This window comes from Salvia hispanica, chromosome 3 (genome assembly GCF_029641045.1).
Source record: "Salvia hispanica isolate PSC_SH4W2 chromosome 3, Shi_PSC_v1, whole genome shotgun sequence".
Taxonomy (NCBI): Eukaryota; Viridiplantae; Streptophyta; class Magnoliopsida; order Lamiales; family Lamiaceae; genus Salvia; species Salvia hispanica.
The window spans coordinates 16656182-16679354 of NC_142694.1; the positions used below are offsets into that span (position 1 = coordinate 16656182).

The 23173-nt window shown below is 33.9% G+C and overlaps 2 protein-coding genes across 2 annotated transcripts; one reads left to right on the plus strand and one right to left on the minus strand.

Annotated features, from left to right (window-relative positions):
* The first annotated feature begins 6613 nt into the window (after window positions 1-6613).
* Window positions 6614-8872, plus strand: LOC125212531 (protein EXPRESSION OF TERPENOIDS 1-like). Its single transcript, XM_048112732.2, has 2 exons — window positions 6614-7705; window positions 7927-8872. Exons 1-2 carry the CDS (start codon window positions 7132-7134, stop codon window positions 8274-8276), a joined length of 924 nt encoding a protein of 307 aa, XP_047968689.1. The 5' UTR covers window positions 6614-7131; the 3' UTR covers window positions 8277-8872.
* Window positions 8873-16289: 7417 nt separating this feature from the next.
* Window positions 16290-21628, minus strand: LOC125213578 (beta-galactosidase 3-like). Its single transcript, XM_048114201.2, has 19 exons — window positions 21242-21628; window positions 21070-21165; window positions 20865-20977; window positions 20632-20698; window positions 20413-20505; window positions 20155-20298; window positions 19868-19956; window positions 19673-19778; window positions 19491-19578; window positions 19222-19340; window positions 18970-19134; window positions 18669-18847; window positions 18387-18496; window positions 18172-18281; window positions 17883-17993; window positions 17690-17803; window positions 17395-17597; window positions 16963-17299; window positions 16290-16877 (listed from the first exon to the last, which is right to left on the minus strand). Exons 1-19 carry the CDS (start codon window positions 21410-21412, stop codon window positions 16758-16760), a joined length of 2535 nt encoding a protein of 844 aa, XP_047970158.2. The 5' UTR covers window positions 21413-21628; the 3' UTR covers window positions 16290-16757.
* Window positions 21629-23173: the final 1545 nt, after the last annotated feature.

Below are 23173 nucleotides of genomic sequence, written 5' to 3' on the forward strand. Positions count from 1 at the left end.
GTAGGTAAGACTATTCTCTACATTATTCTCTCTTTTACTTTACTTTTTCTCTACTTTAACTATTTATTATTATTTTTGTAAAATGAGTGTGAAAAAGAAAATGGGACAATCTTTCTGGGACGGAGGGAGTACAAATCTTAGCATCCATATCTCAATTACTTGCTTCGTTTAAAAGCGTGGTATAGTTAGGTCACGAACCTTACAAAAATTAATTGAAGATGAGATTAAAACCTCAATTTTGACCCAATTACTATATAGCCGTATAATTAGCTACAATCTACTTGATTAATCTAGGCTCATAGATTAATTAATTTATTAATTAAATACACTGACCAAATATTTAATTGTTCAAAATTATTGAACTTTGCCCTTACCTAAAAAAACAGTAACAACCAGTCGACCAAATAACAAAGCGAAATTGCGTATTTATATTTAATATATTCAGGGATATAGTAGGAGTAATAATTAAGAATTAGGAATAATAAAATCCAAACATTAGATAGTACATGTAGCATTCTGTCTGATTGAATGATCTTGCTTCAATGCTCGGAATTTTTAGTAGTAACATTGGTAGAAGCGTTTTTTGACGATTGAAGAATGAAGATATTTTTTATTATTTCTAAGTCCAATTTTAGTAGTTGTAATTTATCATTTTTGGTACTCCCTCCGTCCCATTGAAGATGACCCACTTTCTTTTTTAGTTTGTCCCAACCAAGATGACCCATTATTTAAAATGGAAATATTTTTATCTCTACTTTATTCCCTCTCTCTTACTTTACTATCTCTTCTCTACACACAAAATAAAGTTGCATAAAATCTCGTGCCGCCCAAGAAAGGAGTCATCTTCCTCGGGACAGAGGGAGTATTACTTTAGGAGTCCTAGTTGAAATATTTTACGAATGATAATAAATCTCATATTCCACTAACTTTTTTTCACTCACATTTTATTATAAAACTAATATATATAAGTAGTATTTCACCTTTTTTCATCAACTTTCCTTCACTTTTCTTAAAATCTGGATATACCGTCGGGTCAGTCATTTTCAGTTGTAATCCAATATTGTTGTGTCAATTAAATTTAGTCCACATTTGGTGACTCGCACCCGTAATATAATAAAAACCCACAGGTTCCGTCTTTAAAACAAATGATACGAGTGGTAGTCCATGAAACTTTGTACTCCCTCCATCACATCGTAAGTGAAACATTTCTAATTCGACACGAGAGTTTATGTAGTGTTGTTCTATGAGTAAAATGGAGAGAATAAAGTAAAGAGATAGGAAAAAAGTAGAGATGTGACATTTCTATATTTAGAAATATATTAGTATCATTTAGTGTAAAACATTTCAAAAAGGAAAAAGGAAAATGTATCAGGGGAGTATATATGTAGTGGTTGTGACGATTTATTAATTCGGAATTTTTCGAATTCTAGCTATTACAGATTCAAGTAAACACCTTTCTACAAGATATGAGTGATGGATAATGATTTTAATTGTTGTAGAGTTCGAGAATAATATGTAGATAAATACGGAGTATATAACTATTTTTGATCGAAAGTTTTGTTAGTATTACATAAAAAAAGATAAAAAGGACGAAAATGAGTGAGGTCCAGGCACTGGGGCAAAAGCTTAAGCTAGACTTGTCTTTAATTACGTACAACGATAGCTCTAAACTACAATAAAAACTGGACAATATATACATGGAGTATTTTTTTTTTTTTTAAATTCTAACAGTCCAATATCTGATTTCTTAAAATTCAATACTTTATTAGTACGCGTAAGTACTAAATATAGATGAAACTTACAATTCAGGGACACACTTTATATAGATAAATGATTTATTAATTTTTGAAGGGCTTAGCTATTAAATACATTTACTCCATGAGTTAATCTTTTAACACATAAACTAAAAGAAGATCGCATTAATTCAAAGAAATTAAATTAAGGGAAGTAGGGTTAGGTTTGTGCTTATAGGCAATAGTCAAATTGTAAAAATAATTGAAAACTGTAATTAATTAATTCCAACGAAATTTTCTAGCTAGTGCAGACCAAATTAAATTAATAGCATACAAATTGCGATTAATATTAAATATGGAGTGATGATCTATCTAGATAGGATGGATATGATCCACAAATTTGTAGATTTGTTTAGCTTGCCTTGTTGGGCAAAGCAGCTCAATAATTCTCAACTTCTTTTACTGGCATAATTAGCTTAATTAATTTTACCATTCAATTGCTTTTCTCTCAAAAACAAATCCTACAATTGTGAAAATTGTAGTAGCCACCTAAATGCCTACCATTCTTAGCATGGGGATCAAACACTTTAATTTCAAAGTTGTAAAGTCAAAACTTAATATGTTTGTTTTGATACCCAATGTTGGTAGTGACGTGTACGAAGTTTTTGATAGAATAGATTGGTCGAAGCAAAGAAACAAATTAACTAATTAAGATGGCTAATTAAGTAGCATTTCCAAGGGAAAAAGTAAATTGAAAAGGTATAATTCTCATTTAAATGTAATTATACCTTCTTAAAAAATAATGGACTCTAAAGAAAGAAGGTAAATTAAAAAGGCAAATAAAAATAACTATTTTTTTACTTTTTGTTCCAAAAGAGGTAAAAATACCTTCTCAAATACCCTTTCCATCCATTGGAGCATGAAATTTTATGGAGAAAAGGTAAATTTTATGGAGTATGATAGTTATTTCTCTTTACCTCTTCATTTACCCTTTCCCTTGGAGATGAGATGCTCTTAGTGAACAATTAAATCTACATTTATTTTTTGGCTTTACATGATTTAGTATTTATATGATGGAGCTTATAATAAATTTTCATACCCCACGAAATTTCATATCTATTTGACAACAATGGAATTAGATCTTTAGCCCAAATATTTCCACAAAATAAAGCAATGATTTTACTACATATAAATATAATCACATTACCTATTTATCTTACATGCACAACTCTATGTAGTGTGCTTGTTTGAGTAAAAGCTAGATGCATATTGTACTACCTAAGTAGACTAGAAGCATGGGGAAAAGGTATATTCAATTTTACTAGCTAAGTAGATTGCAATTCTATTCGATTGATCTTATAGTAGTTTTCAAATCAATTAAATATGTTATTTACTATTGTGTACATATAGTATAACAGGTAGGTGAGCAGATAAAATCTTTTCCTTTCCGTAACTGGTTATTGATTATATGACTCAGGATAAATTGTTGTATAAAGCATGATTTTTAAAGCAAGTGTGCTACAAAAAAATATGCAAATTGACTTTTAAAAAAAATCAACCCAATCAAAATTGGCTTTCAAAAAATACAGTGATTTATGAAACCCATGTAGTAGTTATAAATATTTCGATACAGAAAAAGAAGTGGATTCGATACATAGTAACGACCTAAATATAAAATTGGGATTTTGTGTAATTATTTTATGAGAAAATTAAATAAATATGTGGGGGTCCAACTGTTCAAATGTTTTTAAAATGCACAGATAAATGTCTGAATCATAGGCAACTTACGCAGGTCGGCGGAAATCCGTATAAATTACTCTCTTTAATTTAAGACATGTAAAAAAATGAAAAAAAATAATTGAATATGATTTTTATATTTTATAATAAAATTAATGTGACTGAGATAAGTTAATGAGATATTAATTCAGTTATTATTAAAGAAAATAATAGAAAAATAAAATATTTTATTGTAGATATTTATTAGTAACAAATTGTGATATATGGTAGACAGAGGGAATACAAATTTATTTAGTTATGGTTTAAATTCATAGAGATCAACTACTTAAATGACCTATGTACCCCCTCAGTGTAAAATAAACACAATAATCAATTCCTTAATTCAAATTAATAGTTCTTAATTGGTTCCCTCAAAATCACTTAAAACCCTAATTGACGAAAAGTTTTAACCACTTTAGAAGTCACCGTTCTTGGAACAATGATGGATAAATAAGTTGCATAATTGAGCACTGTTGATTAATTTTCATGTTTATATTTAATCACCGCAAATTATGTTGAATTTTTTTTTGTGCATTTGAAATGAAGCATGGCTCTTAATTGTCCTTGCTGCGAGTAATTTAAGTCAAAAAAGAAAAAAAGGAGAATGAAAAAACAAACAATAATGGAGCTAATACTTGATTGAATTAATGTTATGTGTGAAGAATAATTAGTGATATTTATTGATGTATCACTCCACCAAATTTTCAAAATTTCCATTATCACACCACACTTGTCTGCGTTTTCGTAATAGTATAAAAACACTTATTTCGTAGCAATTAATTCTGACGATTAATCGTGAAAAAAAATGAACGTTAGTAACATACATTAATTCGTTCAATTCAAAAACTACAAATGTCAAAATTTGAACGTTAGTAATTTAATATTTTAATTTTTATTAGAGATCTTGATTTTAACTAGAATCAATCCAGATTATCTCCCTGTAGTTATTTGAAGCATTCAATGTATTTTGTTGCTCAACATTTTCTTCATTCATTCAATTCATTTTTGAATTGTTGGATCTTTGTTACTTCTTTAAATTGTTTTGGAATAAAAATTATTGCCTTATTTTCTTGCAATTTTTGTTTGGTATGTTGTATGAATTGACTGGATTATTTTAGATTAACAAATTTGTGCGCATGGATTTGAAAAGCCTAGTATGAATATGCTAAATTGATAAACTTGGATGATACGAATTAAAACTGTGCATGTCTAACAAAATCAAGTTGATATGTACGATATTAATTTATACTTTGCACACAAAACTCGGGTTTATAATAAATTTGGTATTAGTTGGTTGATTTCGTATCATAATTATTGGGTCAGTGGGTCTTATAAATCTAAGAGCTCTATTTGTCCCATTAAGATGAAAACAATAATATCATTATTTTAATCTTTTTTACTTTACTCTTTCTTCGTTAAGTCATAAAACAATACTTCTTCCGTCCCAAGATAAGTGACCATAAACTTTTCGGCACGGGATTTAAAGAAATGATATTTTGTTAGTAAAGTGGAAAGTGAATAAAGTAAGAGAGTTAATAAAGTAGAGAGAAAAAGTAAGAGAGAGAATACCAAAAAAGGAAATGAGTCACTTATCTTAGGATGCGGGAAGTACTATATAAAATCTCATGCTGAAATCCAAATGTTTCATATTTTTTGGGACGATGGAAGTATGAATGAGTTGAATTCTATTTAGTATATATTGACTGAATTTATACAAATATTATCATGTTTGGTAACATTGAAACGAATAGACCGACTCTATGGCAAGATTACTAGGTTTGCAAGTATGGTAAGCCCAATATAATATTAACTGAGTTTATACCATGATGATGAAGCATATTTCGACACGTGTTTGAGGAAAATGATAATAAATAGTTAAAGTTGGGAGAAAGTAAAGTAATTAATAGAATAACGTATATACGACTCTCTTCTATATTATTCCATCTCTTACTTTACTTTTTCTCCACTTTAACTATTTATTACTTCCTTTGTTCCCTAAAATTCGTCACCATTTCACCAGGCACGGGTTTTAAAAAATATAGTAGAAAGTAGATTGAAAAAATTAGTGGTATGTGGGTCCTACTTTTATATATTACTCCTTCTGTTCCATAGTAATAGAGGCATTACATTTTGCGCACCCGTTTAGAAAAAATAATTATAAATAGTTAAAGTGGATAAAAAGTAAAGTAAGAGAAAGAATAATGTAGAGAAGAGTCTTATCTATAATATTCTCTCTCTTACTTTACTTTTTCTCCACTTTAACTATTTATAATTATTTTTTCAAAACGAGTGTGCAAAATGTGCCTCTATTACTATGAAACGGAGGGAGTATTAGTTATAAAATAAAATGTGAGAGAGAATGAGTTAGTGAAATGTGAGGTTCATTATAAAAAATGTTAAATGTGAAAGATGACAAATTTTTAGGGACGGATGAAAAAGGAAATAAGTGACAAATTTTCAAGGACGGATAGAATATTAGTATATTTGTAAAACAACTGCCAAAAAGAAATCAATCACTTAAACTAACGGATCATCTCTAATAAATTGTGATAATGATAATTTTATTTTAAATAAATACTTACTTTAAAGATTAATAAAAATACCTATTCGAGGAAACTCAAGTGAAGTAATGAAATCGCCTTTATTTAAAGAAAGAGGTCAAAAGTGTAATCCCCTTCCCCTTACTCCTCACAAAAAGTACAATACAAAATAATTTCCATCACTTCTTATCAACATAAAAATAAATAATTAAAATCGCTCGAATACGAATCATTTACTGTAACACACTCGCATATTAATATCCAAAACAGGACCAAAAATAAAAATTACTAGCTCTCCAAAACCATAACTTAAATTAAAAAAATTAGAATAGTATACTGTATACTATAAGATGCAAATTAATTAGATAAAAAATGAAAATAATTAGAAGGAGAGAGTGTACAGACATAAAGCAGCGGGTTTCACGGACGAGGTTGCAAAAGCTGTTTTACCGACACGTGGCCGCACTACCAGCCGTAGATTCTCATGCAGATGCACTCCATCTTTAGATCACTCCGAGTTGATGATGAAGACACTATTTAGCTAGCTCTTGAGAGAGAGAAAGAAACAGAGTCAAAGATAGTAAAAAAAAAAAAATTAAAAAAAAAAAGAAAAAAAATTGGTGGTGGCAGAAAGAAAACAAAAAAAAGAAGGCAGTTGCTTTTGGGAAGGCCATGGCGGCGTGGCAGAGCTGTAATTCTGCGTCTTTAATGCAAAATTGAAGAAGCCGATTTATCATCAATCGCTTATAGCCTCCCTCCTCTCTTCAGAAAATCACAAACCCCTCTTTCTTCCCTTTCTCTCTCTCATAAAACCATACCCTCGTTTTAATTATAATCAAAATCAAAATCAAAATCCTCTCTCTAAAGAGCTTAAATTGTGATGTTATGCCTTGTTGTTTAATTTCTCCACATGCAAAAACTCGGCAGCGGTACGATTGTGTCTGATTCGGCCAGAAATCAGAAGCTGTCTGCCTCAAAACCCACATTTCTACACTCCCAAAAACAGCAACAATTAAAGCGTGCTGCTTCCTTATCAAGGCTATGGAATTAACCACCACCGCAGAAGCAACATCGACAACAACATGGCCGGCTTTTTCTCACTAGGCGCCACCACCACCACCCGCCCCGATCAACAGACCACCACCACCAACAACAGCAATAATCCAGACAACTGGTTCTTATTCCGAAATGAAGAGGTCCCTTCTTACAAGGGTTTCGAGCTCTGGCAGCCCCAGAGCTCGAACCCCCCGCAGAATTTCCTGCAGCGGGAGGCTGTGAGTAACCACCACCACCACCCGCTGCAGGATCTGTACGCTTCTGCGGGGGGGCTGGCGGTGGGGCCCAGCCAGCAGTCCCCGAGATCGGGGTTTCTGATGATGCGGAGCGGCGGGGGAGGCGGGATCAGCTGCCAGGACTGCGGGAACCAGGCGAAGAAGGACTGCTCGCACATGAGATGTCGGACCTGCTGCAAGAGCCGAGGGTTTCAGTGCCAGACTCATGTCAAAAGCACCTGGGTTCCCGCAGCCAAGCGGAGAGAGCGACAGCTACAACACCAACAGCAGAGCGGTGATAGAGAGAGCTCCAAGCGACACAGAGAGTCGTCTCCCAGTCCACTAGTGTGCACTCGCATCCCCTCTACCACCACCACCACCACTGGTATTACACAAAAACTCACTCAATCAATCACAAATCAGAGATTTTTAAAAAAATCTGTCCTAGCGTCGTGTCAAATAATGCAATTGCGTGTAGCCAAGAATCCAACTCCATTTCACAAAATCACATCTCTACTTTTTTCCAATCCATCACTGTTTTCGGGTATTCCTGACATAAGATTGACACCTTTCTCTCTCTATACGTGTATTTGTACGCTCAATTAGGGTTGGAATTGGGGAATTTCCCATCGGAAGTGAGCGCGGAGGCGGTGTTCCGGTGCGTGAGAGTGAGCGCAATGGACGACGCGGAGGAGCAATTCGCCTACCAAACCGCCGTCAACATCTCCGGCCACGTCTTCAAGGGAATCCTCTACGATCAAGGCGGAGAAAGCCAGTACATCGCCGGAGAGACCTCCTCCGACGCTTCCGCCGCTCATTTGATCACCGCCACCGCCACGTCAGCCCCAATCACCACCACCGCAGCTCCATTCCTCGATCCTTCTTTATTTCCGCCGCCAGTTAACAACAGCTTCATCGCCGGTACGCAATTCTTCCCACGACCCCCGAGATCTTGAGAAATTGAAATTTCCACCACATTTAATCCTCTCTCTCTCTCATAGTGTGTTTGTTGAAAGGGGAAATTATTGTACTAGAGAGACAAAAAGAAGCAGGAAACGAGGGGATTGTGTTTGATTTTTAGTTCACATTTCGATGCACATCTTCAAATTCTATCTTCCTTCTTCTTCCATTTCAATTTACCATAAAAAAATGTTCCTATTTTTCGCTCTAAAACAAGGGCTTCTTGTTGTTTCCTTTTCTGTTTATTTCTATAATATTATTTTCCTCCTCAGATTACGCCTTGTTTTTGCTTGTTTGAATTATGATATATATGTATCCAGCCATGCAATAATTATTTTATTAATATTTGACAATTTGTGACAAAACATGTGATTTGGGGGGGTCTTAATTTGACATGAATGTTGTAAGCAGAAAAAGCTTTCTTTGCGTATAGACATGCATGTCTGATGCAGCTTCAGGTGCATTGAGAAAAGAAAAATCTTGAGGGTTAATGTTTTTTGGGAATTACAGTATATATTTATATATGTGTGTGTGTGTAACTGTGTGTGTAGTGCAATAGATTTTGTGCTTTCTGCAGTTTTTTTGTTCAGAATGTGTCTGCCCTAGTAAATGTTAGTACTACTCCCTTCTTTACATTTGTCTTATCTCATCTCACTAATATAAAAATAGTATTCCTAAGTTGAGATTTCTGATACAGGCAGAGATATTCTCCTTTTGGCCATCATATATAGATTTTCATCCTTGTCAATTTTTTTTAATTGAGACTTACCAAATATTAATGGAGCATGCATAAATGTCATGAGCTGGGGTAGAATTATTGTAGTAGTAATATATTGAATTCATTTAGGAGAGTAGGCGGTTTTGCTCGGTACAAGGCTATTAGACTGAGAGTATCGGCAATTGAGCACGCACTATATCGTGCTCTAATAGCGTTCCCCGTGTTGGGTGGAATTTCTCGATCAACTTAGATACAAAACCATCTTAGCCAATGCACAATTGTTTGTATCTAGGTCTTCGTTTATTTTATTTTTGTTGTTTTAGTGGTTGTGAATAGTATTGAAGAGCACGTACGTGATATAGTGCACTAGTGCTCTAGAGTTGTTGACGCCTTAAAAATATGATGATATTACATTCCTGTCCAGTCCCGGAAATAGTTAGCTAGATATATGTCATGATTTGGAAAGAAGCCTAACAAATTTTGAAAGAATATGTAGTAAATTGGTAATTCAACAGCTCATCACATTCTCATTAATGGTTGTTAGGCACCTCTATTTTTTTTCCCATGTGCCATTCTCCTTCTTTCTCAGTTCTTGGCGAAATTAAGGTTGGAATTTAAGTTTGTCTGATTCCATAAAATGTAGGCTAAAACAGTCGTCTCGTGATCTTATTGCATTCTTTACTGGCTGTCTAGAATTCATGTTGGGAAAAATAATTGAAGAATATTATATAATGTGACATAACTGTTGGTGTGAAGTTCGAATTGAAATGAGGCAGATTGAGAAACAGCACGCATTTAGGGTCAAATGATTACACAAGGTTTTTAATAGACTTCATTCAGAAACTGATGGTTCATTTTTTATCCGTTGGGGTCTTGGGGAAAATAATTTACTTGAAGAATGCAAATATTAATTATAGCCATATGTATAATACAACTATGTTTCAAATATATTTTTTATTTTTATATTTATAATAATCATACAGTGACGTTGCTAATGCAATTATGTGAACTATCTACAATTATATGTGTGAGTAGTTGTGGAGTGTATCTTTGTTCTTGGTGAAATATATGGCCATATTGGGGCAACTTTCTGAGAGTATATCGATCAAATTAAAAAAAAAACTATAAATATTAGAAAATAACCATTGACTTATAAGATAGGGGAGAAAGTTTTTCCGATTTATCGTTGCAAGTACAAAATCCTTAAAGATATTTTAGTCATGAATAAGAGTCATTCGTTTGTATATAAATACTTAGTGTGCTTAATTAACTTAATTAAGTACGTAGTAGTTGTATAAATAATGTATCTTCCCGTGATGCAAGATTCTCCCACGAATTTTTTGAAATTCGTGAAAAATAATGAATCAATTATTAATTGTTAACGGCTGGATTTAATGGAGCAAGGATGACTATTAATTCTAAGTCTCAGACTCTGACTAAACACTACGTTCTCATTTAATCCACACCCTCTATACGTCGACATACAAGTATAACAGCGAAATGTGTACATCATTATAAGTTAAATTATAAATTTACTATAAAAAAGTTCATGATCAAATGACAATTGTACTCTTATTCATTTAAATATGGATTGGAAAATCGGTTGCTAGATCAAAATTCTGCAATAAGATATTGTTCGTATTTGATTAGATATATGTATATCTATAATGAAAATGTGGATCATGATATAGGTTGTGTATATGTCCTCCCCATGTATGCATGTAGGGGGTTTACTCTACAAAATTGTGGTGGGCCTCACATTTTTGGAAGAACCTATGGATTTTATTTCGAGAAAGAAAAAGAGAAAAAGAAAGAAAGATTCGACAGAAAGTATTCTTATAACTTCATATATATAGATTAAGAGGATAGAAAGAATCTCAATAAAGTGGCTTTTGTATGTATAATAATCTCGATAATTTAATGTCATTACAATTCGTTTTCTACACTAATCATCCTCTTTAACAAAAAGTTGTGTGTACCTTGTGATTTAGTTGCAAAAGAAATTGCTATTTTTTAAAATTAGTTAGTGCTATTGATCGAAAATTATACACCAATTTAGGGAAAACAGCCATCTTATATTATATGTCTTGGAATGTTCATAAATCGAAAGAAATAAGCATGTAGCACACGTCAAATTCTCATATACCAATCAATATGATTTCGTAGGTTAGCATACAATTTACCAAAAAACATTAGGGTTGCGTTGCGTTAGTAATTATACATGTCGACAAATTCTTGGAAGTTTCCCTAGTTAGCAAAAGGCTTTTCTAATGGTTCACCATGATTTATCGACGATCTCACTATAATTTTTAAATGTATTTCATCATGTTTCACTTTAGGAGACATGATATTCAATTAGCTAGATAGGGATGATATAATGCTATAACATGCGTTCACTTAAATATAATACTAACAAATACCATGGTTTTTCTTTTTGTAAAAAAGGGAGAGTTTTGAAATTTTTGTTTTGCCTCTTTTTTTATAAAAGCTGGGGGAGAGAGAATTCAAGATCAAACCCTAGCCTCTTATTTTATAAAGATAAAGACCAAATATATTAAAATAAGTTACTAAGTTATAGTACTATTAATTAAGTCAAGGCTAACTTGTTGGGGCTTAGACTATACAGTTACATGCTATACTTCATATAGTATAAAATAGTAGTAGTACTGGTTTTTTATATGTATAAGTACAATAATAACTTCTTTGTTGAGAATGCTTCATATATTTACTTAATTCAGTATCTTTTTATAATGAATTCATGTACTTATATGTTATGATAGTGATTTTCTTTATGAGTATCATACATAAAAATACCATTAAGTCAATAAATAGGTCCAATCTTCCATCCAAGGCCCAATTATTTCTAAGATAGTCCTTAATTAACCTCTCACATGTGATGGAACGTCATAATATAAAATAATGCCAATCGACTTCCAATTTTTGGGGTGTATCCACGATGCAGTTTGATTAGGTATATTAAAAATATTATATAATTAATCATTAAATTACCTTGTAATCAATATAGTAAATCATTAGTAAAGCCACACCACATTAACTTGCAGAAGTAGAAGATAAAAATCATTATTAATCTTTTTTAAAAATAATTTATACATGCAAGTGTATACAATAATGACCAAAAAGTTTATAAACATTTAGCCATATTTGATTATAGAAATGTTTGATAAAATATTGCAATAATGATCATATTTGGATTTATACTGGCAAAATAACCATGCCTCGGATTTCTCAAAATGAAAATTTATCATTGCATGATTTTTTTTCAAGATCATCAACTTGTTTCCTTGAAAAGAAATAGATCATCTTACAATATCTTTCTAGTTGTCGGGAGATTATTTTGCATGTCTCATATTAAAATTAATTCATTTTATTACAATTTACTCTATAATGTCTATTATCTAATACCCTCTCAACTACGTGGAGTGACCGTAATTATTTGGTAAATGAAATAAATTTTTGTAGGGGGTGAATTAGGGTTTGACCTTTTTATATGCAGAATGACTATAAAACAAAGCTTCTCAAAGTGAATATTTGTTTTGTTTTGGTAGTTCCTTAGCATGTTTTTGTCAAGAAAAGAATGGAATGCCCACTAAGTGTTGTGGTAGTGGTAACATATAGCCGAAAGTTAGGGAATGATGTGATTAAAATTACTTGCTTTACCGATGACTATCCCTTCAATCCGTACAACATACTTTATTTTTTGTAATTTCATACTTTATCCGTTTTATTATTCGTTATATCACATTATTTGGATGACATGTTAGCTCGTGACAAGAGGTCATTGGTTCGATTACCTTTTTTTTTGGCATGTAACAATGTATTTCGCGGTTATTTACATAATATCAAGATTAGACTATATCTTATGACTATTCATATCATCTCGTATTATATACTATCATTATTGTCATGTCCAACGAACCAAATGAAAATAGATATGTTCAATAGTATTAATCAATAACATTATAAGTATAGAATAAATAATAGTACAAAATATTATAATGATAGATCTCAAGTATGATGACGCATGACATGAGTCTCATCTCAATTTACAAACTGAAAATCCAAACATGGATAGAGAATCATGAATTATCATATATGGCAGGAAAAGTAGTGTCTATGATCATCAATGTCATGATTTCTATAATGAAATATCTTGTTGTATATGTATTGTCATTGCAATAGTATTTTCTTGGATCCAAGATTTCTCGAGCAACAAAAAAGGAGGCACCTCGTATTCGTAAACGCTGCTACTATTCGTTATTGATTGCGTAAAATATTAAATCTAGGAAATTATTGAATAGAATTTATAAATCTACTGCCCTTTATCTTTGTTGTTGCTTTCTGCTTTTTGTCTTTTTGCTGTATCTTAGGGCTAAAAACTGCGCTGGAATAAAGTATTTTATACAATAATCAAATTAGAGTAGTGATTGGTCGCCCTAATTTTTATGAAGATTGATTATTGATTGGTGATGAATTGGGTAACATAAATATATTCAATATTCCTATGTTTCTTGGGTCGATTTTAGGATTGAATTGTACATATATATCTATCTAAAGTTGAGTTTTAATTAGATCAATTTTGTTTAATTGAATTGATTTGTCCGTTTAAACTAAAGTGCCGACTTAAAGCTCTCAATTAGTACTACTACTTCTAAGTGGGAGGTGACAAATTCAAATTTGACCCTCAAATTTTGTACTAATAGAAACAATTGACACATGTGAGATAATTAGAATAAAAGGTTCATTTGGGTTCATCATGCATACAACGATGTAAAATGTAAAACCCAAATGAGCTATTGCACCATTTTGGTTCGATAGCTAATCTGGCTTGAGATGAAGATGTCAGTGAACATGGCATGGGCGGTGAAGTCCGCGGGTAGGATAAGAGAGAGTAATTGGAGACTCTAGGTTACACCTGAATAGCGCATGCAAAGAGGAGTGGAGTGGACAACGTTTTGAGTGTGCGGTAGATATTGTTAGTCAAAAATGTTCTTAGGGGTTAATAAAGGACTGAATTGTATTTTAAAATTTCATTTGAGTTAGAATTATCCATACGTTTTTAGTTTCGAGTTCAAACAAAACTATCAAACGAAGAGCTACTAATTTATATGCACTACCAAACATTAACCCACGACGAAAATCCTAGCACACCAAGATAACACATCACGATTTTAAACTAGTCATGACTTATGTTGCCTAGACTATCAAATGGGTGACTAACACTCCACGACCTATATTTTGATGGTCAAGATAAGACTTTAGTCCCAAACAACTCGTGACAATACATCGGCTAATCCATATATGTATGTGGTGGTCAATTTTTAAAAAAATATCACGTTTAATAGTTTTAAAATAATAATTCATCCATGTGGATAGGTATTGATTGTTCACCAATGTGTATAAAGTCTTCAATTGAAAGGCTAATTAGGGGTATAGCTTAGCTAGACACTTGTTTAATATGAAACACTAATGATCTAGCTAGAAATATACTATTTCCCTTTAAGAGAAAAGAAAGCAATAAAGAAATGGTCTAAGTAGACTTGCACTTACCCAAGATAGAATACATATGACGAGAAATTCAGCAATGAATTGGAATGATTTATATAATTAAATGGGTGAAATACCAATTTTGATAATTTTAGACAAAAGTACAAAGGTTGGATATTGTGGGCAGCATGTGGGATGCAATCCAGCTTTATATGGTCACAATGATTAGCTCGATACTCCAAATGTTGAGACGGGGAAGGCCATCTCAAAAGGTGTGGGGTACTAAATAAATTACTAGTGCATAATTTTAAGTTGTTTCAAAATAATTATAAAGTTTATTGGTGTCTTTTCGAAAGAATTATAGTAGTAGTAGTAGTAAATTTTATTGGTGTCTTTTCAAAAGATTAATAAATTTTAGGGTAAATGGAAAAAAAAAAATCATAAAATTCGGTAAAATTCTGGTTTTTTCCGCAATTTAAAAAAAAGTCAATTATATCATAACTTTGATATTTTTTTAATTGTCTCAAAGCAAAAAAAATCATCATGCTATATTTCTAAATTTGTCAACGTAACATGTACATATGTAAAAGTTAAAGACATAATTAACTAAATGTATTAAATGATGATGTTTATATAGCCGAATGTTTTATTTGCATGATATTTTTCGTTTACCAAAAGCATAAATAGATTCCCCCAAATCATAAAGTATGAGATAATTGAGAAAAAATGTTAAAATTATGATATAATTGACATTTTTTAAAGTTGCGTGATAGACCAAAATGTAACAAAACGTCGTGATTATTTTTATTCATTTACCCTAAGGGCGTGTTCACTACGTAAGAATTGGGCAATTCTTTGGCCCAATTGGGGGAATTAGGGTTGTTCTGTTGTTCACCTTCCACTAATTAATTGTTGGAGACCTTATAATTGGGATGGGGTCCGCACTATTTATGCCAATTGAGGAAGAATTGATATCTTGCTTAATAGGTAAGATTTGTTTGTGCATTGAAAAGTGCACAAAGAAATAAACTTGGTTTTACACATTTGTTGCACCTTTCCATCTTTTCACCTTTTCACCTTAGAGGGATAAATTTGTCAATCCATAATTCTATTAGGTCCAAGTCTTTATTTTGGGTAATATTTGGACCAATTCTTGGGCCAGTTCTAAGATACTAAACAATGGAGAAAAGAATTATATATATGGCTAATTATGGCTCCATTCTTAAAAAGTTTAATTCTTCCAAATGTTAGAAATGAAAATCTCCTATAGTGAACATGCCCTAAATGTTAATCCATCCAGCCCAATTTTGTAGTGTAACACACCAATGCTAAATTTTAATCCATCCAGCCCAATTTTGTAGTATAACACACCAATATTATTGTAGGCTTCTGCAATGGATTGTCACATCTGTGTAGGCTGTAAACTTTGTCTAAATCTTCCTCATTTGATATTCTTACTTGGAAACGTTGCAATGACTTAAACACCATTCAATTTATTACAAATTTTACTCCTTCATACTTTTTTTCAGTGGCATGCTTCAATAATTGGCCTGAACATTAATTCCACATATGCATCAAACACAGAAATTAGGCATGTTACATCTAATCTCCAAAGGCCCAACTAAATTGGGTATTAAAAATTTTACAATAAATTGAAGGATTGACATTATTGCAATATTTGAAATATTCCTAAAATACAATATAAAATAATACAAAAAGGAAAATAAATCATTTAACCACAAACACTGCAATTAGAAATGAATGTAATTATGTAAATGAAACCATATAATCAGAAGCTCATATGAAACTGGTGTATTCAGGTCAATCAAATCAGTATGCAATTACTACACAAATTCAATAACTTAAACAATGAGGAACAAGTTCACACTAGAGACATGATATCCCTCCACACTCAAATCACTCTAATCATTTGAAAACAGAGAAGCTGCATCGGTCGAGATTCATATTTTCCTTTTGTAAAAGGGGAAAAATGAACACAACTTGAGCTTCATTCATGGCTTTGCTCTTACCAAATCCATGAATCCACAAACTATCCTATACTGTCATACAGGTTCTCCTTAGGCACCTGTATAAGGTCAAATCTACCTAGCTTTGCACGACCGATGCTAGCCAGAATCGGGGATGAAATAGCCGCTGCTCACAAATCATAAATACTCATAAAAAAACTACCTTTGTAGTGACATTTCCTCTAGTATCTCACTTCTTTTCGCCTTTCTTTGCTCGAGTATGCTGGTTAGTTTGAAGGGGCGCATATTGCTTCAACTGAGAGTCGCTTTAGCACGTTAGGACATGGATCTTGCCCGAAGTTACTGTTGGATATTGTCACAGTGCATCTCTGCTGCCCAATGCACTTCTGCAAGGTCCAAAGAGATCAAACAGTTTGAGCATCGGATGACATAGATAAGCTCGTGCAATGTAAAGAGAAGACAAAAGTGTACCTTCTCTAAGATGGCGTATGAGGTCGAAGCATGGCAAGCTCCTTGCTGGAAGTTGCCACAGGTTCCAGAAGGAGTTCCGAAGCTTGCAAACTTGATGGAAGAAATGGACTGTCCGGGAGCACAGCGGAGGTGAACCTTGGGTTTGTGGAATGCTTCAGGTCGCCCGTAGCTTTCTATTTGCCAGTTCTTAAAGTTCGGGTGATACTCAGTCATATCAGCACAAACGCTGGATACTGACCTCTTGACAAGAGTGATCCTCGTGGGATCTCCACCAAGTTCTTCAAAAAGCACCAGCACATTCTGGGTCGGTTTTAGCCAAGAACGTGGTAAGTGATACCTGCAAGAGTAGTTTTTCAGTGTTTACTCATAACTTCTGATTCTGTTTATGTTATTATGCTTTTGGTAGTTAGTAAAAGTCCAATCAAGACCTACCATCTTTGAGTTGGTTGCCCACACCCTTGTTGGCACTTGGTTGGCCGGAAACTTCCTGCGTAATTACATCCGTTGCAATTACCAGTGGCATAAGCTGTCCAGTATCTTCCCAGACTCTGGCCATTCACCCACACTTGGCCTTTGCCCATGCTACTCATGTCCAAAGCCAATGGCTCATCGCCATCAGGTGCTTCAAAATAGGCCTGCGGAGTTCGAATATAACAAATTCATGATCCACGTCTCTTATGTACACCAGTTGTGTCTATACTTTCATTGAGATTTTTGTCGAATGTACCTTATGCCATGTCAAAGGCTGCTGCTTCTGGGCTATTAGTGAACCTTGCATCCACTCAACTGAGGAGAAACTGTTTGGAGAGACAAGATCCATAGCTTCTCCCTTAAGACCGACCTGGCTCAGGAGACGATCATCAGTCTTTAACCTTAAAACAAGGACTATAGTGGAAAATTATGACGTCGCATATATATACCTGGTAGGTCCATTTTGCCCAGGACAAATCCAGTTTTCCACGGTCAAGTCCAAGCAAAGCAACAGGACCCAAAATCCCAGTGTTCCACGACTCATAATGCCCGCCAACATTCTCCAATAAAAAAGATGAAAATGTCAGGAAGATTTCACAAAATTTATTCAGAAAGATATAAAGTCATAAATCATAATGTAACCAAATCACATGTTTAATAGTTGAAGTAGCTATTCATTCACTCTGATTGTTTGATATACGAATGTGTCTATTAAGATAAATGATGAAAAGCACTAACTGGCAAGCCAACAGCCACACTCAGGAGACTAATCTTGTTAGATCCAGCATGAAAGTTAACTTTTCCCTTGAACGTAAATCTCCTGTTTTGCCTCGTCCCAGAAGCAGAGCCTAGACAACAGAATAAGCATGACAAAAAAATTAGCCATATGACAAAATAAAGAAATATAACACGACGGGTAAAGCCTTGAAAAATAACAGAAGCAGATTATCTACCAGAGAGCTGTCCATTCACAAAAACATGCAGAGCATGACCAGTTGACTGAACAATAAGAGTCGGGAGCTCCCCACCATGCAGACTGGACTCAGATGAACCAATATCAACACTGCAACACAGAGAAGAACGTTAAATGCAGTTAAATTTATGCTGAATTTATTGCTTTCCTCAGCCTCCAAATGATTTGTAATAATTGTGGCTAAGCTAGAAAATGTTTACAAGTAATATACAATGATAAGACGCAGTTGACTCAGGTGGTTCACTAGCCATGTTTAACTTACCTAGTTGTATACCAGAGATAATCGGTAGCATCTCTTGTGACATTTATCTGCTCCAAGAGACCAACAGCGGTGAATGTTGATCTGTCATCAAGAGATGTTAAATCTTCGTTGAATGTTTCCCAGGAGAACACTTCTTTGTTAGTTGGCTGCATTTCCATTTGTGACGTTTGAACTCCAACCTGTGGTACACGCAATAAAATCTCATCTCAAAGGGAGCAATTAAGAATAGTAGATACTTAATTGCATAAAGTAATAAAGCCTCTACGAGAATTGGCTTATCACTGTAATGAACATTACATACCTTGGCTGTATTAAAGACAACGTTTCTGCAGTCAGGTAGGATGCTAATGGACCAAGGCTGAAGGTTGTAGTGCATGTTATTGAACATAACTCTTGCCACGGACTTAGTATCATAATTAGAAAGAAATGCTGCACAACCGCCCGATTTTGAAGTGTATACATAAGCCTGAAAGAATAAATCAGTGAATATTCAGAGGACAGCTAATGGCAAGTGCATGTGGCGTAAGTATATTAGGAGGTAAGAGGTAGACACCTGTTGAAGGCTGCCTAGAGAAGTCACTGCAGGATCTGCTGAAACTAGAGCTTTCTCACATAATTTAATAGCTCTGTGCAGTTCTTTCAAATGACCGTATTTAGGTTGTCGGATCAAGCCTGTCAGGTCAAAATCCCATGCATTGAGTTGTTTGCTAGTTTCAAATTAGAAAGATTTGGATATTTGCAATACAGCCCACAAAGATTATAGCATTTCCACAACACTATGACTCACTCACAGAATAAAGCATGAACTAGAATTATCTATACCATATTCATCTAGTGGAGCATCATAATCGTAGCTTGTAGTAATGAAAGGGCCTCCAGCAGAGCGCCCAAAATTTGTGCCTCCATGGTACTGTTTAAAAGCACAATTGTGTGCCCTTGTTAGTTAACTGCCATTACTACTTACTAGGAAGAATAAAGATTAGACATTAGTCCATGAAACCAACCATGTAATAGTTCAACAATGAGCCTCCCTTCTGTACAAATCTAGCCACAGCAAATGCTAAATCTTGAACAGGCCTCTCGTGAGTTGGACCACCAAATTCTGTAAACCTAATTGTTGATGAAAGAGATATTATAAATGACTGAGCCCGAGATTTGCCATCAGGTAAGCAATGAAAACTACAAGATGATCTGTTTACCAGCCACTCCAAGCTTCGGTCCACATTGTTGGCTTGTAAGGTTTGTTGGGAGTGAAAGCATCGCAATAGAAACCATTGCATGTGTTAATCTGCCAACAACAGGAGAGAATGATAAACGACCAAGCGGCATTGCTTTAGAACTCATATATGCACATAATTATTTATTTACTCTCTTCTACTACTACAAAATTTGTTCTGTCTAGCACAATTAATTCCAGTAAAACAAATTAGTTAGGACCATCGAGCACTTAAGGAAAATGCTGAGATTTGCTTGAATAATTTCATACCACGGGATCTGGGGCATCTTCTTCTTTGCACATCACCCAAGGTACCCCGGTGTCAAGTGCAACAGCCATATTCGCAGCCCAATTAGCATATTTAAGGCCAGGAGCACCTAGTAGTTTTGCTTGTGGCCCATACTCATTTTCAATCTGTGTAAAGAACCCCATCGAGTTGTCTCAAAACATATGACAAACTAAGAAGTAATACGAAAACCAACCTAGAAATCGAGAAACAGAGAAATTATACAGATGAAAAAACCATACCTGAGACAATATAATGGGTCCACCCTGTGATTCATACAGTTTTTCACTCTTCATGAGATTCACGATTTTCTCAGTAAACCCTTTCATAGCCATCTGCAACCGTATAAACGTAATGCAGCTCAATAACAGTAGCAATCCTCAACAACCTTTTTCAAAGGTCATATTCTTTCTCTCCAACTCCTAAAAAAAATTAAGTAAGAAGCACAGAAGCATTTTAACCTTGAAAGGCTCATTATCAGTCCTGAAACTAATCCCAGGCACATATTTCAGCCACACTGGAAACCCCCTGCATATACACAGCAAGAGTATTTCAAGATACACAACACACAAAAAATAGATAACACAATATCCAACACTTCAAGACTAAGACCTGAAGCCAAAATGCTGGATTCAGTGACTGTGTGCGAGTGTGTTTGGAGCTTAGATCTACACAAGATAAAAGGAATTGTTACCCAAAGTTCCATTCAGCACAAACATAAGGCCCCATACGGAGATGAACATACAGCCCTGCTTTCTTAACAGTCTTCACAAACCTCACAAGATCATATCTTCCTTCAAAGTTATACTGAAACACACACAAACAACACAGAATTCCCACCAAAATTACACCAAGAACAGGGGGAAAAAATCACAAAATTGAAGAAGAGAGAGTTGTACATTGCCAGGAGAAGGCTCGTGAACATTCCAGAACACATAAGTATCAATTACATCCAGACCTCCCTCTTTAGCCTTGTTAATCAGATCCTCCCACATCTGAGCACACAAATGCAACCCCATAAATTCACCAAGAAATCTCAAAAGGGGCACAAAAAGATTGCAACTTTAGTACCTCAGGAGTGCTTCTTGGGTAGTGAATGGAGCCAGAAATGAGAATTCTCCTCTGGCCATTGATAACCATAGCCCTTCTGTCATAAGTCACGCTGCATTCCACCATCCCACATCCAAGGAACACCGCCATGCAAGCCCAGAAAACCCATTGCAAGAGCCGGCTAGGCTTCATGGCTTCTCTCTCTAACTCACACCTCACTAGAACGCCTCGCTCACCTCTTGGGTTTACGAAGCCGAATCTAAGGAAGAATGTGGGAATGTGGCTAGTTAAAGTGTCGGGAAACAGAAGAAACTGGGGATTTTTAGAGATGCAGTTGGAAGGAAAACGGTGCTGCGTTTTATATATACAACTTGTTGTATGTATAGAAAGAGAATTAATTAGCCTCTGTTTCACTGTGTGTGAACGCAGCACTGATTTCTCTTTTGCTTACACTTTTTGGGGTTTTGATTAAGACTTTAATTTCTCAATTTTAAACTGTAGATAATTTCTTGAAATGAAATGAGCTTATGTGGCGATAGAAAAGGTGAGGAATAAATTTACAGAAGGGGGCAAGAATGAGAAAACAGATTAGATTAGTGAATAATTTTTAATTAATTAATTAAATAGTAGGATAATCCGAGTGATAAGTAGGATTTGACTATTGATTAAACTTTAAAGTGTACCAGTCACGTTCCCGTGGTAGGCGCAGTCCTGGATTTCATGAGACATTATCAAGTGATTTGTTAGTAGTCAATTAAAATTAGCACACATTGCGCAATCTGTTCGATTTTCTTTCTATATTCACTATTTTATAGGAAAATGTTATTTTCTATTCTATTACTAGTAGTTTCCTTGTCCATCATTTCCCTACATCACGCACCAAAAAATAATAATACAGTACTAAAAATAACTATTTTTATCGTAATTTGGGAAAAATTCTTTCGAAATAAATTTATGATCATACTTTTATGCGGAAAATGATGATAACATTGATATCATTTTTCTATACATTATGATTTGGTAGAAATTTCGTATTCCTCATTGATTAAAGATTAAAAAGCCGTTAAAGGTGTCGATTTTAATTTTAATGGTAAAGTGATTAACGTTTGATGTAAAAAATTCCTAATTTGAGTCTATTGTGACAAAATCATTGCAAATTATGTTCATATTTTATATATCAATAAAAATCCAATAAATTTTTTACTAACGAATAACCGATAAAATGAGATTAAATGTATGGATATAAGAATGAAGAACTATATAAATCACAAGGCATAGAAAAACACAAGAATGATTGCAATAAATATAGATATAATAAAGGATGAAGGATTTAGATGGATTGGGTTTGGATGGTGAAGCCTCACCGACAGAAATTTAAGTTTCATAAATAAATTCTCAAGAAAAAGAAATAAGAAGTGTGAGATGATAATATTAAAGGAAGGTGAAGAAGCTCAGATTAATGCATGTGTTGAGTTTGGGGCCAAAATGGCAAATTGGCCCACACACCACTCCCCAATCTTCATCATGTGAAATTGCATCTTCCTTTTTTTACTCTTTTAATTCCATTTTGTAAACAAATTATAATGTGCCCATTTTCAGTTGTTGAAGGTGTGTCGGTTTCATCACAAATGAGACACCTCAACTAATCTTAATATCTCAAGATAATTTGGTGTCAGAATTCAGAATTTGTGTCACTTTCTTTTTCTCCATTAAATCTTCACGGGTTCCCTTCTCCATCAAACACCTCTTTATACAACACATTACATATTTATAAGAGATACCCTTTTGTGAAATTATGTTTTTTTTTATCAGTTTTGGTTTGCATTTTGTGATATTTTTGATTGAGAGATTTAATCTTTTGTAAAAGTTAACAAACATGTGAACAAATTCAGATTCATGCTAGCTCATCCAATACTTTTGGAATCTTACACGGGTTTCATGGATTACTAATTC